At 40.9% G+C, this 17,396-nt stretch overlaps 1 protein-coding gene across 1 annotated transcript in view; it reads left to right on the forward strand.

Moving 5' to 3' along the window:
• The first annotated feature begins 4,552 nt into the window (after positions 1-4,552).
• LOC115142341 (receptor-type tyrosine-protein phosphatase gamma-like) overlaps positions 4,553-17,396 on the forward strand; it is a 334,594-nt gene continuing 321,750 nt past the window's right edge. The window contains exon 1 of the mRNA XM_065001902.1: positions 4,553-5,056. Within this exon, the coding sequence (XP_064857974.1) occupies positions 4,969-5,056 (88 nt within the window). The 5' untranslated portion in view covers positions 4,553-4,968. The remainder of the gene's footprint in view (positions 5,057-17,396) is intronic.

A 17,396-nucleotide genomic window follows, 5' to 3' on the forward strand; every position in this document is an offset into this window, starting at 1 on the left:
AAGCGATTCAGATAATTGGGCAGATTTGTTGGCACTCGAGACCGTTTTGCTTGGCTGATTGGGCTGCACTTCGAGTCGATAGTCAGCCGGCGACCAGTGCTGAGTGTTGTGACTGCCGACTTGATGTGCTTCCTAATGGGTATCATGGTTGTGTCGCCGGCGGTAGATATTGTGGCGATTTTTTTCTCTCACATGATTTTATTTCAAGTAGGATAGCAGCCTACACAATAAATAACTAATATTTATAACCGTCTAGGTGTCACATTGATACATATATCCTGGACTAACTGGTGCCCCAGCGCATTGACTGTACCGGTCCGCCCGCTATATAGCCTCCCTACTGTTATTTTACTGCTGCTCTTTAATTACTTGTTTAAAAATATATATATATATTATCTATTTTTTACTTAACACTTATTTTTCTTAAAACTGCATTGTTGATTAAGGGCTTGTATAAGTAAGCATTTCACTGTAAGGTGAAGTACCTGTTGTATTCGGGCATGTGACAAATACAATTAGATTTGATTTATATACAGTCTACTACTCAATGGGGAGGGCATGAACGCAACAACACCGGGACACAGTGCCCTTTGCTCTGCATTGACAAGCACTACTGTCCAGCAACCGGAGTGGGAAGTAGCTAGTAGCCAATATCAGGGTGACAGTAGCAGTAAGCACACGCATACAACGCATGAAGCAACAGTACACCCATCATCAATACTTTTAATACAAAATAAACAGTCATCAGTTTTACAACTGAACATTTAAAATTATTTGTGTAAAACTAACAGTGAAATATGACTCAGACTCATCCTCTTAAAAACATCAGTCCAAACTATCGCAGTACAGTAGCTCAATGTAATAGTTGTATGGTAATGAAGACAAAAACACAGCTCAATCAAAAACATCTAACCTAATAGCAGAGCGCTTTTGACACAACTCCTTTCCACACACCCGCTACTTTCCTTTCAACACACCCACTTCTTTGCACACACCCACTGCGTTCCTTTCAACACACCAGCTTATTTGCACACACCCACTACTTTCCTTTCAACGCAGCCACTTCATTGCACACACCCGCTACTTTCCTTTCAACACACCCACTTCTTTGCACACACCCACAACTTTCCTTTCAACACACCCACTTCATTGCACACACCCACTGCGTTCCTTTCAACACACCAGCTTATTTGCACACACCCACTGCGTTCCTTTCAACACACCCACTCACCCATACTCCGGTCGGCATACTGGGATGCTGCTACCCCCTTCTCACCAACCATTAGGGTGTTTTTGTTTCACCCATGCGAATGTGACCATAGATATGACTGAAACAGGAACCAACATTGCCGCGATTCATGGATTACAGTGAATATATATACAAATGAATGTGACATTTGAGGCTCTCTTTCACTTAATTGATTGTACAATGTACACATAAGATTTCAGTTTGTGGGTGTGTGATATTGGGGGTTGGAGATGTTTATTTTTGACATTATAAAGAAAAACATATAAACAATGGCAACACTGCCATGTTGATCTGTTTGAGAATTCAAAAGAGGTTTATTATTGGACGTATTATGACTGATATCGGCTGAAAGTATTTTAATTCACTACCACTAATATCCAATTAACGCAGAACATTAACTGGTAAACAGCAAGGTAGACGAGAGATAACCAGGGAAGAGCCAGTCAGTAGAATGTAATATAGAATGTGAACCATCCCTCAAGGCCTATAATTCAACATTACAGCACTACTAATTAAATACTCAGTTAAACTGACAGACCAGGGTGATTTTGGGCTAATCTACATAGGTGAAAGAGAGAGTGTATTAGCAGCTGCAAAGTTTATGAAGCTTTTTATGTGGGTTTTAAATTGGTTGTTAGGAGACTAACCAAAAACACTTCATTGTCCATCAGATGCCACTCAGCAGAATACTTTTTGTCATAGAAGTCACAGTTTGGTTGAGTCCACTGTGTGCAGTTGATTGAGAAGAAATGTATCGATTCACTGTTATACAGATGTCAGTGGGAAGATGTCAGGCAGGAATGATCCAACATCTTGGTATGACAGACTGAAATACAGTAGAATTGGTACCCTAGTCAGCAGAGTTGGCTGATTCTCCATCCAAGTGTCAAATATACTGCCTTTAAAAAAACTTCCAATCGAGCCACCAGTAGAAGTTGTCTAATAATTATATGAAAATATCTAAACTCTTCAGATGCTCATACATGTGTTAAATGAATTGCCAGAAGTTGACACCAGTTGTCGTGAATTTTAGTTACAGTACATCTGTTATGCAATTATTATTATGGAAGCAGGTTCAAGTAGTGTCACCTTTTTGCCTTTACAAGTCAAAGACCAAACAATGTTTTGCTTAATCCACTATAATCATGGGAATGGATAGTGCCACATTTAAATGTTTCTTACAGAAGAAATATGAAATGCATATGCATAACCATGGTAGCAATTGAAAGGGAACAGTTTGGAGATTATAGGAAAATTATTAGACTGAAGGTGAGAAGAACAGGTCATCTAAGACAAGACTGGATCCAAACATAACACTGTTGATTTTATGTGCATTTTACATTTACTGTACTTTCCACCACATTTGTTGATAACGAAAATACTCTGGATATATTCTGTAACATGATAAGAATATTACTGGGAAATGTGGGGTAGATTCAACTTAAGAAAAAACAATTAGAAGGGTTTGAGTGAGAGGACTAGCTGGTGTCTCCAAGTGGCCACACACCTCTCCAAAGCGTGCACAGTTCCTAAGTAATTTCAATGCACCTTTATGACTCAAAGCTCTCCTATCTGTGCAGTTGAGGAACTACCGCAAGCACACTTGTAGTTGTTTTGTATGGAACACAAACCTGCATCCTGGCCATCACACAATTACTGTTGTTACCTCAATCCAAAAACAGTCTATTATAAATCACAATCTTGTTCAGGTGGGCATAATTTTAAAGCTTGTTCTATTGCCAACATGACTAGCTAAGTTATAAAATATAATATAACAGTGTCAGGCTTCACAGTTCAAATTCAGGGAAACACATTTTAAATTTGGTGCGCATAGAAAGGAGTCATGAGTACGTTCAGGTTTGTGTGCTGTGGCAAATTTTCTTCACACTAACAAACACAGGCTCATTCTGTTCAGAACAACACAATGCCTTGTAATATTGTATCTGTACATCAAACATAGTGATCAAAAAAGTTGACACTGTATATGACATGAGTTTTATGCTATGAAATTGTGAAGTGCACATTTGGATTCACAGGTGTTTGGCTTGCTTGTATGATATCAAAGTTGTATTCATGATAATCCTCAATGTCCCATCTTTCAAAATACACAGAGACCTCTTCATTTTCAGCTGTTCCCTCACTCAGACAACAACAAATGTGCAAAAGTTGCCCAAGCGCAGAGCCATATCCATGACGTCATACATAGCATGTTACTGTACAGCCACTGCATTCCAATTTAGGTGTTTATGAGTGCAAAAATCTACCATTTTCAGGTACGAGTGTAAAGGGCTATGGTATATTTTTGCAACATAATACAGTTTGTCTTTAACGCATCATCTCTATTGTTTAGTCCCCGACGTGTATAGCTCATTGTGAATGAGAATGGTTTTCCACTGCAATTGGCATTGTATGTTGTTGACAGTTTGCCAACATAATCGATTATATGTCAAATCTGAAGCTGTGTAGCCTTTGTCAAGGCCATATTTGTTTGTTGTGGCTTTGTCCTGTGTGTGCTTGTTAGTTTTTACTCCCACACACCGAAGGGGTGTAGGCCTATAACATTGTGCAAACAAATACACTGGGTTTTTTAAGGATATTTTTGTCAGGTGTGCATAATAATGTATTGTAAAACAGATAGACATATAGACCAATAGATTATAGAACTGTTTCCATTAATACATGTCAACATCAACAGTCAACATCATATGGTAATTTATATTTAATTGAACCTGCCTCTAAAACAGCTTTTCCAGATCGGCTACCAAGTTCCATTAAATGGCAATCTGCAGTTGCTACATCCATCTTATAAATGAATGAGTATAGCCTACCCATTGATTCTTGAAGAATATAACATATTGATGCCTCAGGAGCTTAGTTCAACTGGCGTACCCCATCAGAACCCAAAATATGAGCTTGTTTTACTCCTTTGTTCATAAACAATGTAAATGTAAACAAACAATGTAGCCTATATCCCCAAAACATGGTTAAAACTATAATATCGATATCATGGATGATCAGTCCCTATATCCATAGCTCTGCCCATGAGTTTGAGAGTGGGTAAATTTGTTCAGCCCCAGCTGTTTACTAAATCAGTGTCGGGTTGTCACTTTGTTATTGTTCGAAGTGCAGATTGCCCCTTTAAACTGTTGGCTATTGCTGAATAGTGAGCTACTACCCGGCGCTAGGATCCGGAGGAGTGAGCTCTGCATCTCTCAAGCTCCCTCTCCCCCCATCTCTCTCCCCTCCTCTCCTCGCCTTTTCTCCCAAGCCTGTTTTAAAGTCTCTGCCAGACTTCGATTCACACGCTACTTCCTGGATGGAGGAATGGAAAGCTTCCAGTGCCGCTCCAACTATTCCCTCTCTGTTTTCGCCAGCAGAACCGCTGCAGCTCTCGGATGCATGGACTAGCCTACTGCCACTAGCGTCTTCTGCTCCTATCCCCTCGATTCTTGTTGAATGAACTGATTCAAGCTCGAAAGCTATATCTCTCCTAACTGACATGTTTTTCTTTGGGAGTATCAAGAAGCTGTTTGGAAGGAGGTTTTGAGAAGTAAAGACTGTTTTCTTGATGTTCCAGACAGCACTGAATATAATTCCACTGAACAGTCACTAGCCTACATTTAGCAGCATTTGCGCTGTTTTTACGCAGCGAACATTAATTATTTGATCAGACGGATAACTCAACAGTTGCCCTTTTTGCTCTCGATGTTCATTTTGTCATGCAGAGGCTACTGCAATCGTGTTGCTGGTGGATCTTGTCTCTGATCTTGTCTGCCTTCGTTCTCTTTTGGGCCGACTGTCATCCTGGTAAGTTTTTCGAAGTCGTATCTCAGTTTCCAGGCTTGGCGATGACTTGAAAAGCCGTGGAGTAGTTCTATGGAACATTAGTGCAATATGACTAAACTCAGCTCATACACGAGTGGCATATTAAGGACCTGTAATGTTGACGTGTTCAGTCTGTAACATAATGCTGTGCAAATTTGTTCTATGCGCCTTTTTCATAATTAGAATACACATTCAATCAGACACTAACCACGGTCAACTATATTATTTGGGATTATGGAAATTTAGATTTTGACGCGAAATGATTTGCTTTTTCATGGCTATTTTTTCGTGAATCTATTATATCTCCATTAGGCTACAGTCATTCTAAGGTGGTAAAACTCCCTTCCACTTTATCTTCATTAACTCGCGACGCGCATATATCACCAGGAAAGATCATGATAAGAATTAGTGTAACCAATATAGACTATTCTGTTCCAACAACTATCTGAAATGTATATACAATACTCAGAAATAGACTTGATAATTGACAGCGGATCGCCCATTCAACGAAACCGTTATCTCCCAACCGTGTGGCTACAGATCAGACAATACAAATCAACGGCGCTGCAAACATGTAGATTTATCTTTGTATGAGGCTATCTCACATTCCAAATGAGTTTAACTACAAGGTTATGGATTAACACATAAATCATATAAAACAATCACCGTTAGCGGGCAAGCAACAGCAGGTAATTGACACCCAACTACCCACATTTGCTGTCCATTTGACCCCGATACGAATTGTTTTATAACATATTATAGGTTTAGGCTACATCATTGAGTCTTGGCACAATGTTCCTATTCAGACTTGCCTAAAAGAAAACGAGAGAGTAACGATGACTGCCCGAATCAATGTGAATCTTGCTCGGGGAGAGCTTCATCATTTGGAATGCTAAATAGAAACATTCCTATAAATAATTGTCGATATTTGACAATGCTCGGACTAATAAAGGTCCTTGGAATTTGCGAATGTAGGCTATAACCTACCCGCACGGCCGTTTAGATGATTCGCACCGCTGCCCCCATGGTTTCTTTGTAGAATTTGTATTTGGGTGACCTTGACTGAGTGGCACGCGAGTTTCCTCAAGCTTTTTAAATTTGATCTGATGACTGCACGTCCAAGAAATGTATTTGTGCTTGCTTGACAGTCCCTTCAGGGGAAGGCGCTGCTATGGACGCTCCTGGCATCTCCAAAACAGATTATTTTGTTTTATCATATGCATATATATAAATCCAATTTGTGAAATGTTTTTTTTTTGTAGAATGAAATGATCACAACTTTGAATGAGATGAATTATACATTACGTCTTTTTCTGCTATATAGGCTTATTTGCAAGCCAAGAAACTCATTTTAATTCCCATGCAACCTTGATATGTAATTCAATTATTTTACATGGGATCCAATGTCTCTGAAGAGAGACGATGTAATATCTACAGGGAAAGTATGAAGTGCATTGCAAAGCATAACTTTGTAATGGTAATTTACATGCTGGAAATACATTGTGTGTGTGTCACATTTTATTGCTCTCTCTCTAGCTCTGTGTTGGTGATGATTAATTTATCATATTTTCTCTAACTCTAAAATATGAAAATATATATATTACTGTGCTGTGTACTCCTTGCAAATCCAAAAGCAAGTCTAGTCCGTCACCCCTGGTCTCTACCGTTTGGATTTTGTGAAACAAAACTTAGCCTACTTTACTGAGAAATCCACACTTCATACTTGACTTCTAACTTCTTCTGAAATTCCATCATAAAAGCTGAAGGAAACATGGAGTTGGATCCTTGTTAACCATTCTGATTCCTTTCATTTTGACTCGTCTCCCTTCTCACATTACATCTGATCGCTAATCTAGAGGGAAATCAACCAGAGGGACTGAGATCAGTCAGAAGTGGGGGTCAAACTGCAAAGAAGAAGGATTAAGGGACAGAGGGAGGGATGGATGTGGTACATACCCCTCCCCCATTTTTCCCGAAATGGTACTAGATAGGGGTTATTTGGCTTGTAACCATAGCAGAACCCTTGTTTGGTGTTATATAGAACCCTTTTTGAAGGTTCAATAAAGAATCATGCTCATAAGGTTCTAAATGGAACCTGTATGGTGCTATAAAGAACCCTTTGCTATGGTTATATTAAGAACCATTAAAAAAAGTTATATTTGGCACCAAAAAAGGATTCCGCAAGGTTTACAACCCTCTTTGGGGCTATATAGAAGCTTTTTTTTATGGTTCTTTGTAGAACCTTTATGGTGAATGGTTCTATAAATAGTGTTTCTTAATCTGAAAGGTTCTTTGTAGATCTTTTTGAAGAACCATACAGTTTATTTTTATTTTTATTGTGGTTAGCCTTGTTATATTGTTAAAATTCCATAGGTGTTATTATTGTGTTAATTGACTAGTTGAATGAAGTGAGCTACCGCTGGAACAGCTGGGGGTCCGGAGGAGAGAATTGAGAACCACTGACTGATTGAGTCAACTGTTTTCAATTGACACAAGGCCATACATGAGTCTTTCACATGACACCATTACTGGCCATAGTCATATACTGAACAAAAATATAAACACAACATGAAAAGGGTTGGTCCCATGTTTCATGAGCTGAAATAAAAGATAACAGACATTTTCCATACGCACAAAAAGCTTATTTAGCTCAAATTGTGTGCCCAAATTTGCTTACATCCGTTAGTGAACATTTTATCATTTGCCAAGATAATCCTTCCACCTGACAGGTGTGGCATATCAAGAAGCTGATTAAACAGCACAATTGTTACACAGGTACACCTTGTGCTGGGTACTATAAAAGGCCACTCTAAAATGTGCAGTTTTATCACTCAACACAATGGTACAATTGCACGCTCCCTCAAGTTTTGAGGGAAATTGGCATGTTGACTGTGCAAACACCAGAGCTGTTGCCAGATAACTGAATGTTCATTTTTCTACCATAAGCCACCTCCAACATTGTTTTAGAGAATTTGGCAGTACATCCAATCACATGTAACCACGCCAGCCGAAGACCTCCACATCCGGATTCTTCACCTGTGGGATCGTCTGAGACCAGCCACCCGGACAGCTGATGAAACTGAGTCGTTTTTCTGTCTGTAATAAAGCCCTTTTGTGGGGAAAAACTCATTCTGATTGGCTGGGCCAGGCTCCCCAGTGAGTGGGCCTGGCTCCTAAGTAACCATGCCAGCCGAAGACCTCCACATCCGGATTCTTCACCTGTGGGATCGTCTGAGACCAGCCACCCAGACAACTGATGAAACTGAGTCGTTTTTCTGTCTGTAATAAAGCCCTTTTGTGGGGAAAAACTCATTCACTCATTCACTGGGGAGCCTGGCCCAGCCAATCAGAATGAGTTTTTCCCCACAAAAGGGCTTTATTACAGACAGAAAAACGACTCAGTTTCATCAGCTGTCCGGGTGGCTGGGCCCAGGCCCACCCATAGCTGCGCCCCTGCCCAGTCATGTGAAATCCATAGATGAAGGCCTCAATGAATTTATTTAAATGGCCTGATTTCCTTATATGAACTGTAACTCAGTTCAAATTGGTTGAAATTGTTGTGTTTATATTTTTGTTCAGTATATATAACATGCAATTGCCTAACACAACACATTAGATCAACTGGAATGACACGGTTGCACAAAAGAGCTGTGAGCAAAGCATTCCTCAAAATATTCAAAAGAGCCACCACCTCCACTACATTTTAAAATGTCGGTAAAAGAGCAAAGAATCCTTTTGTGAACTGTAAATAAGCATTGAAGACCTCAAAGGGTTCTTTGAGTCATTATGGTTCACATAGAACCATCACCCTTCCCAAAGAATCCTTCACGAATTCTCATTTTTTTAGTGTGTAGCTCAGCAGTAATGACAGAATTCAGAACAGGAGGAGGATGGAGTTGCATTAGAGGAGTGATGAATGCTTGAGGAACAGGACATTGTCACAGAAGGGCAAATACACGCCCCAACGACTGGGACTGTCTCTCTCTCTCTTTCGCTCTCTGCTGGTGTGCAGTGTGTCGAACATCAAGGTGTCAGCCTGCTGTATGCGACATTAGGGGTTGGGTGGGACAGGTAGCGAAAAGCTGAGTGTTATCACTTCTGTATGTGTTGCTGCAAGCCGTTGTTTGACAAAAGTGATAGTTTTTAGTTATGACTAAAGTGATTGTAAGAAGAGAATGCCAGTTCAAGGATAAAATGTTATATTTCATCACCAATATTTTCTGTTTTGTATAGTTCAACTAGTTTAACTATTTTATTGGACTGTAATAGTTTATTACAAACTGTGAACTTTAACCCCTGAGCATTAAACATGCTTTAACTGTTCACAATGCTCACACTCACATCTCCTTCAATGTCATGTCAATAGGTGGCAGGTAGCCTAGTGCTTAAGAGCGTTGGGCCAGTAACTGAAAGGTTGCTGGTTTGAATCCCGGAGCCAACTAGGTGAAAAATATGATGTGCCCTTGAGCTAGGAACATAACCCCAATTGCTCCTGTAAATCGCTCTGGGTAAGCGTGTCTGCTAAATGACTAAAATGTAAAATGACTTCTGTAATCTCGGTTAACCTTGAACTAAGGTCTTGCATAATTGGATAGCTGCTTGATTAGGTTCTGGGTCCATACATGTTAAGAGAAGAGATGCTAGAACGAGGAGCGGAACCGAAACGAAGAGCTTCCCCTTTCTCTTTGCACGGTATGGGCAAGTCTATGGACCAAATGTCCCCCCCCCCCCTTCCGAAATTCTAAAACCTGATTTGTCTGTAATAACCACTGCTCATTGTCCTGCTCATCCCATTCAGCCTTGACAGATTCTTCGGTTAATGTGCAGAATCTGTCCGGGAGGGATGACGTCTTCCACCAATACAGCCGAACACTGTAGACGGAGACGGACAACATAGCAACTCTATTACTCTTGTCAATATTCTGTGAAAGAGGCTGCTGCACTCTTCAGTTTCCCGTAAGGGCCAGTTTGCTGACTGTGCAGTGGGGCCGCACAAACATCTGTTTGGGATATAAAAAGTGCTGAATATCACTGCGGGGCGTCTCCTGCCATAGGGCACCGGCTCCAGCCTCCAGTCCCCAGCTTGGGTGTTCGTGTACTACTGAGTCTAGCCACAGCCAGGCAGCCAGGCTAGTAATGAAAGACAGAACACATTGGCTTGTCACTCACTTCTCCACCATTCAGCCCAAGGATACTAAAAGGAAAGACAGAGGGAGAGAAAGAGATAATTTTGGCCTTCGATCAGTCCCCTTGTCTGTGAAATGAATGTATGGAGTTCACAGAACAAGCTGAACAGAACAGGCATTGTAATCTTATGAGAAGCTCCTGAGCCAGCACATCTTTTCATTTTCCTCTCCTTTTTCATTTATTTATCTTCCCTTCATTGTCGTCTGGGGAGAGTGCAATTGTTTGAATCTGATAGAATGAAATAATGTGTTTATTATCCATTCTGAGCCGGGAGCGCCTTCAATTTCAAGTCGCAGTGTGCGATAGTAGGCTAAAGGTTGACATTTAGGGAGGATTGGATATGCTTTTGGCCTCAGTAACAACATTATCATTATCATTATCATCATCATCATCTCTCCCAGCACTGGCTATTATCTGCCTCTCGCACAGGCCGGAGCAGCTCTAATGTCCGCCAGGTCACTTTATCAGTCACAGGGCCTGTCATCGTCACCAAGCTCCCCCTAATAGATTGATTAAAAGATATGGGGGGGGAGGCAGACAGTTAACTGCGTGGGACGCTGTCATGTTGCAGTTGCTTCGTGATTTTCTGCAGGGTTCTTGATGAAAGTGTGGTTTGTGGAGAGAGATGCTGAACTATATGACCACACACTACAATGTGTTGTGTATTGTAGTTATCTGAATTAGTTTTCTGTTAGTCATGCTGTTCAATTACAGCATTAGGGCAAGTCATAATGATGATAATACTATTAATTAATATTTTCACAATAATAGCAAAGTAATGATACTTTGAATAAAACATAAGAAGAAGATTGAAAATCTGTGTTTAGAGTTTTCATCAGCATTTCTGCTCAGTTAGGCATTTCCATTTTTTTTTTCGGTCGCTCATCAGTTTTTCGCCTCATACTCTGAAACCCAGAAAGCTACTGGGAAACACGGTCTGTGCTGGGAAGATTCCGGGCTGCCTTCCCTATTTCTTGCCATAGCGCTTGGGCTTAATGCCCTGCTGAATATAAAAGCTGCTTTAGTCAACAGTGGTCTTCGGCGTCTTCTTTTCTATTGTTCCAGCTCATTGTTTTAATCAAGTCTTCACTGGGTTATTTTCAATGGGAAGTGGTGGAAGTTTCCCATCATTATTTTCAATGGGAAGTGGTGGGAGTTTCCCATCATTATTTTCAATGGGAAGTGGTGGGAGTTTCCCATCATTATTTTCAATGGGAAGTGGTGGGAGTTTCCCATCATTATTTTCAATGGGAAGTGGTGGAAGTTTCCCATCATTATTTTCAATGGGAAGTGGTGGGAGTTTCCCATCATTATTTTCAATGGGAAGTGGTGGGAGTTTTATTTTTCAATGGGAAGTGGTGGGAGTTTCCCATCATTATTTTCAATGGGAAGTGGTGGGAGTTTCCCATCATTATTTTCAATGGGAAGTGGTGGGAGTTTCCCATCATTATTTTCAATGGGAAGTGGTGGGAGTTTCCCATCATTATTTTAAAGTTTAAGGATAATTTACCGGTCTGCCCTTTGCTGCTTTAAAACTGCTCTTTCTGCTTTCCCTCTGTCTCCTTCTGCTTCCCTCTCTCTTTTAGTGGGTTGGTCTGATTGGTTCCAGTGCGCTCCGGTTCAGTTAATGTGTTTCCTGCCCATCTCTTTCAATCTGTGAGAAGCACATCTCACGCTGTTAGATGCAGGGTGTCCATTATCCCTCATCATGCATTGAAGTAGACACTTTTTCAATCACATGTCCTGCTAACTAAGGCTTAATTTGATGTGCACACTAAAAAAACACCTACAAATCTAGTTGTTTCAATAATTATTATTAAGTAACTGGTTCAACAACCATTTGTTTGTTTACTAAACTTTTCGGTCAAAGTGTTACCTGAACCTAACATTTTTAGTTGGCCCAAACTTAGCTCAAACATGAGAAAATGTACGCAACAATTCAGTCAACTTAAAATGATGTGTTTGCTCACTATGTCTCATACGTATGTACTAATTCAACTAGAAATTATTATTTTGGTTTAAAAAAGTCTGTGGAACTATACTGACCAAAAATTTAAACGCAGCAATTTCAACAATTTTACTGAGTTACAGTTCATATAAGGAAATCATTCAATTGAAATAAATTCATTAGGCACTAATCTATGGATTTCAGATGACTGGGCAGGGGCACAGCCATGGGTGGGCCTGGGAGTTCATAGGCCCGCCAATTTAGGAGCCAGGCCCACTCACTGGGGAGCCTGGCTCAGCCAATCAGAATGAGTTTTTCCCCACAAAAGGGCTTTATTACAGACATGATTAGTCTTCAGTTTCATCAGCTGTCTGTGTGGCTGATCTTAGACAATCCCTCAGGTGAACAAGCCAGATTTGGAGTTCCTGGGCTGGCGTGGTTACTCGTGGTTGTAAGGCCGGTTGGATGTACAGCCAAATTCTCTAAAACAATGTTGGAGGGGGCTTATGGTAGAGAAATGAACATTCAATTATCTGGCAACAACTCTGTTGGACATTCTTGCAGTCAGCATGCCAATTGCACACTCCCTCAACTTGATACATTTGTGGCATTGTGACAACTGCACAACTGTGGCCTTTTGTGTGGTCTTTTGTTGTACATAGCACAAGGTGCACCTGTGTAATGATCATGCTGTTTAATCAGCTTCTTGATATGCCAAACCTGTCAAGTGGATGGATTATCTTGGCAAAGGAAAAATGCTCACTAACAGGGATTTAAACACATTTGTGCTCGTAATTTGATAGAAATAAACTTTTTGTGCTCATGGAAAATTTCTGTTTATGCTCATAAAACATGGGACCAACACGTTATATGTTGTGTTTTTGTTCAGTATAGCACACACAGTGCTTTTAACATACAATGTTTTCATCTGACATATTTGACACACATTGACATACTGTATATGCTTAGGTTGTGCATGTTCATTTACACAGTTATTATTTTTCAACATGTGAGATTTGAACTCGCAACCTCTTGATTCATGGCATTTCAATATTCCTGCTATGCCACCATGCCTGTGTCAATTATCATTTAATCTGACTATTCAATGATTTTGATTGACTTATTTAAGCAATTTTAGGTTTAGTTGTCTAATGTTGGTGGGGCATATTACCCTGTTTTTAATGTTACTTCTTAATCACTATGATAAATAAAATAGTTTTTCTTGGGTTTACTATTAACAGACCTTAGATTTACTTTGAAGTGCAAAGTGTAGAAATACATGGGAATTCAGTTATTGACACAGCCATGGTGGTGTAGCAGGAAGATTGGAATGCTGTGAACCAAGAGGTTGTGAGTTCACAATCCCAGGTGAGAACCTGTTGAATACTATTTACTGTATAATAAACATGCACAATTTAATGTAATAATGTATGGGTCTAAAGCACTGCATCTCAGTGTAAGCGGCATCAATACAGATCCTGGTTTGATCCTGGGCTGTATCACAACCGGCTGTGATCGGGAGTCCCATAGGGCGGCGCGCAGTTGGCACAGCGCCATCCAGGTTAAGGAGGGTTTGGCCGGGGTAGGCCGTCATTGTAAAATTTTCCATAAGAAATATTTTTTAACTGACTTGCCTAGTTAAATATAAAAAATGTCAACGTGTGTCAACTATGTAAGTTAAAAGCACTGTGTGTTTGTGTAACTTGTTCCACAGACTCTTTCGAGATAGATGCCATAAATAATTTCTAGTTGAATGAACATAGAGACAAATTGAGCAAACGCATGATTTCTGCCTACGTTTTCTCACGTTGGAGCTAAATTTGGCCAGCTAAAAATGTTAAGTTCAGGCAACACTTTGACCGAAAAGTTGAGCAAACAAATTAAAAGGCTGTGGAAACAGTTAATTAATAATACTTGGTTGAAACAACGTTTTTTTAATTGAATTTTTACAGTGCATGGAATATACTGCCTGTAATGCTTTAATAGAATTGCCATGTACTGTTTCCCATGGATTGCAATACATGGATTAGTAACAATGGTCAAAATATTTTCCTCACAGTGGTTGATGGAGACAAAGGGCAATGCATACATTATGGAAGTTAATTGCAAGAGTTAATTCCGCACATGTCAAGTAACGCATTAAGACCTTGCTGTACATAATGATCTTTAATTCAAGTATGCTATCCCTGTGTACCAGAGAGGCAGATTAGAGGTTTATAAAAAGCAAGTCATGGCTTTTCCAATGTCCTTTAGTAGCAGCTAAATGTTGGGCTGCAATAGAGTTGACGGCAACCTGCAAAGTAACCTCTCTCTCAGCGGTACTATCACAGACAGTCCCTCAGGTGGAACAGCAGGGATGGGATAGAGACAGGAGGCCAGAGGGCGTAACATGAAGACCAGAGGATGTACCACTGACAGGCCATACACTCCTCATCCCATTCTCCCAAACCCTTCCACTACTTTCCACAGGCCTGGGATCTAAATGAAAAGGACAGCCCATTTCACCAGTGATGCCTGCTGTGCGAGGGAGAGAGGAGGGGGAGGTGGTAAGACAGAGAGAGGGATAAACTCTCACCCCCTCTGTGGCAGTAACGCTGCCAGACTGCCAGACCCCGGAGCATGAGGAGCAGTGTGGTGCCAGGGGAGGATTTCATCTCAGTGGATTGGTCAGTGTTAAAACGCCCAGGACTGACAGGCTGTCGGGTGAGGTGGCAGACAAGACTAACTGACAGGCTGTCGGGTGAGGAGGCAGACAAGACTAACTGACAGGCTGTCGGGTGAGGAGGCAGAGAAGACTAACTGACAGGCTGTCTGGTGAGGAGGCAGACAAGACTAACTGACAGGCTGTCTGGTGAGGAGGCAGACAAGACTAACTGACAGGCTGTCGGGTGAGGAGGCAGAGAAGACTAACTGACAGGCTGTCGGGTGAGGAGGCAGAGAAGACTAACTGACAGGCTGTCTGGTGAGGAGGCAGACAAGACTAACTGACAGGCTGTCGGGTGAGGAGGCAGAGAAGACTAACTGACAGGCTGTCTGGTGAGGAGGCAGACAAGACTAACTGACAGGCTGTCGGGTGAGGAGGCAGACAAGACTAACTGACAGGCTGTCGGGTGAGGAGGCAGAGAAGACTAACTGACAGGCTGTCTGGTGAGGAGGCAGACAAGACTAACTGACAGGTTGTCGGGTGAGGAGGCAGACAAGACTAACTGACAGGTTGTCGGGTGAGGAGGCAGACAAGACTAACTGACAGGTTGTCGGGTGAGGAGGCAGACAAGACTAACTGACAGGTTGTCGGGTGAGGAGGCAGACAAGACTAACTGACAGGCTGTCTGGTGAGGAGGCAGATAAGACTAACTGACACAGGAGCCAAACAAACACCAGCAGGAGGGGGAAGGAAAATAAAGTGAGCCTGTCACACACTCAAATTAGTAGTCTGTCCTTAGATGGTGAAGGCTAGTTATCGGTTTATTCTCACATATTTCGTTGTTGTTGCTGGATAGATGAAAAGTGGGATTTTATCACAAAAAATGGAATGGAAGAGCTTAGTTGGAGCTCTGTTAGTTGTTTGCCCAGTGATAGATTTTCTGTCTTTACGGTTGCTATGACAAATCCACACACGTTACAGCTCTTATGTTCTCTATCAAGCCATTTGCTTGAGTGCAGACAATCCATTGAAACATTGATTTGTGTCTTCAAATATCTAATAGACTTTTCAGCCTTTTTGAACACTGAAAGTCACCCTTCACTCTGTTGCTCTTAACGTTTTTTGCGATCAAGAGTAGTTTGACATTGAAAGTGTTCAGCGATTAAACTTTCTCAGACTTTTCTAAATTATTTATTTTGTAAATGCTTTACATGTGGCTAGTAGACTTACACTACCTTATAACATAACATAATATAACATCATATAACATATAACGTAATATAATATAACATCATATAACATAGCATAATATAATGTAACATTACATAATACAACACTGTTTTAGTCCTCTGAAAACTATCCCCCATTGGAGTTCTCAGGTTCAACCTTGTTCTCCCTCTCTTTGCTCCCCCTTTCTCTCTCTCTCTCTACCTCTCTCTCTGGTCACAATTAGCATGGTTCTGTAGCCATGTAGGAGACATTAATAACACATTATAGCAGCTCAAGCCAGTGTCCGTGAAGGTAAATGCCATTTGTTTCTGTGAGGTTGTCTATTGATCCTCCTTGGCCGCTCCTCTAGCAACCATGGAATGCTAAGTACAGACGCCAAAAGGACACACACACAAACACACAGGTCTGAGTGCTCAATGAAGTGTGGTAGAAGCAATGGGATAAATTAATGCATGAAACAAGTTAATAATTAAGATTCAGCATGAGCCTCAATGGCAGCATCAATATGCAAACTGAATACCTTTTGTTTGGCTACCATACAGTGTGACTCATTATAGCACATTTGAGCTGGACCACTAGAGGGGGTGTTTTATATTGGAGAGGTTTTGTTTTACTTGTTTAACTTTTATTTGAGAAGGAGTTTGAGGGTGGAGTAAGTCTGAAGTTGTTTATGCGAAGCTCAGTCAGTTTCCCAATGTGCTTACTCTGGATTATCACTGGCATTATTTCACAGTGTTTGTTTGGTCACTCAATCAGACCCTTGTGGGAGAGTGCTAAAATTCATCCATCACTGTTCCCCTTTCACAGTCCCCCTCACCTCCTGGCATGCCTGCCTGCCTCTCTTAAAAACATGTTTCTTTTCACCCCCTTCATTGATTCTGGACACTTTTATTCCCTTGCACCGGCAATTCCAAAACAAAGTCAAGGCTCTCACTACAATCTTCCAGCCACTCATGATTTGTACCCCCATCAAATATTTACAAAGAGAGTACAAACCTGCTGTGAGTGAGGCTAGACTCTTTTGGGAAAGCTTTAGCAACTTAACTTTAGCCTTTCTCCATGACTCACTGTGTGTCTGCGGTGCCAGGCCGTAATGCAGTTAAAACAGCTAATACTTAGCTTTTGCCTGAATAGAGTAGAATACATTTCAAGTTGCAAGTTTTATTGTCAAGTACAGTGAAATGCCTCTCTTGCAAGCACCTTTCCAACAATACAGTAATCAATATCAGTAGTACTATAAAAAAAAGTAAAGTAGAACAAAAACACACAAGAAATAGAAATAAGTAGAACACAAGAAAGTAAGCTACACTACC

This window comes from Oncorhynchus nerka, linkage group LG15 (assembly GCF_034236695.1).
Source record: "Oncorhynchus nerka isolate Pitt River linkage group LG15, Oner_Uvic_2.0, whole genome shotgun sequence".
Classification (NCBI taxonomy): domain Eukaryota; kingdom Metazoa; phylum Chordata; class Actinopteri; order Salmoniformes; family Salmonidae; genus Oncorhynchus; species Oncorhynchus nerka.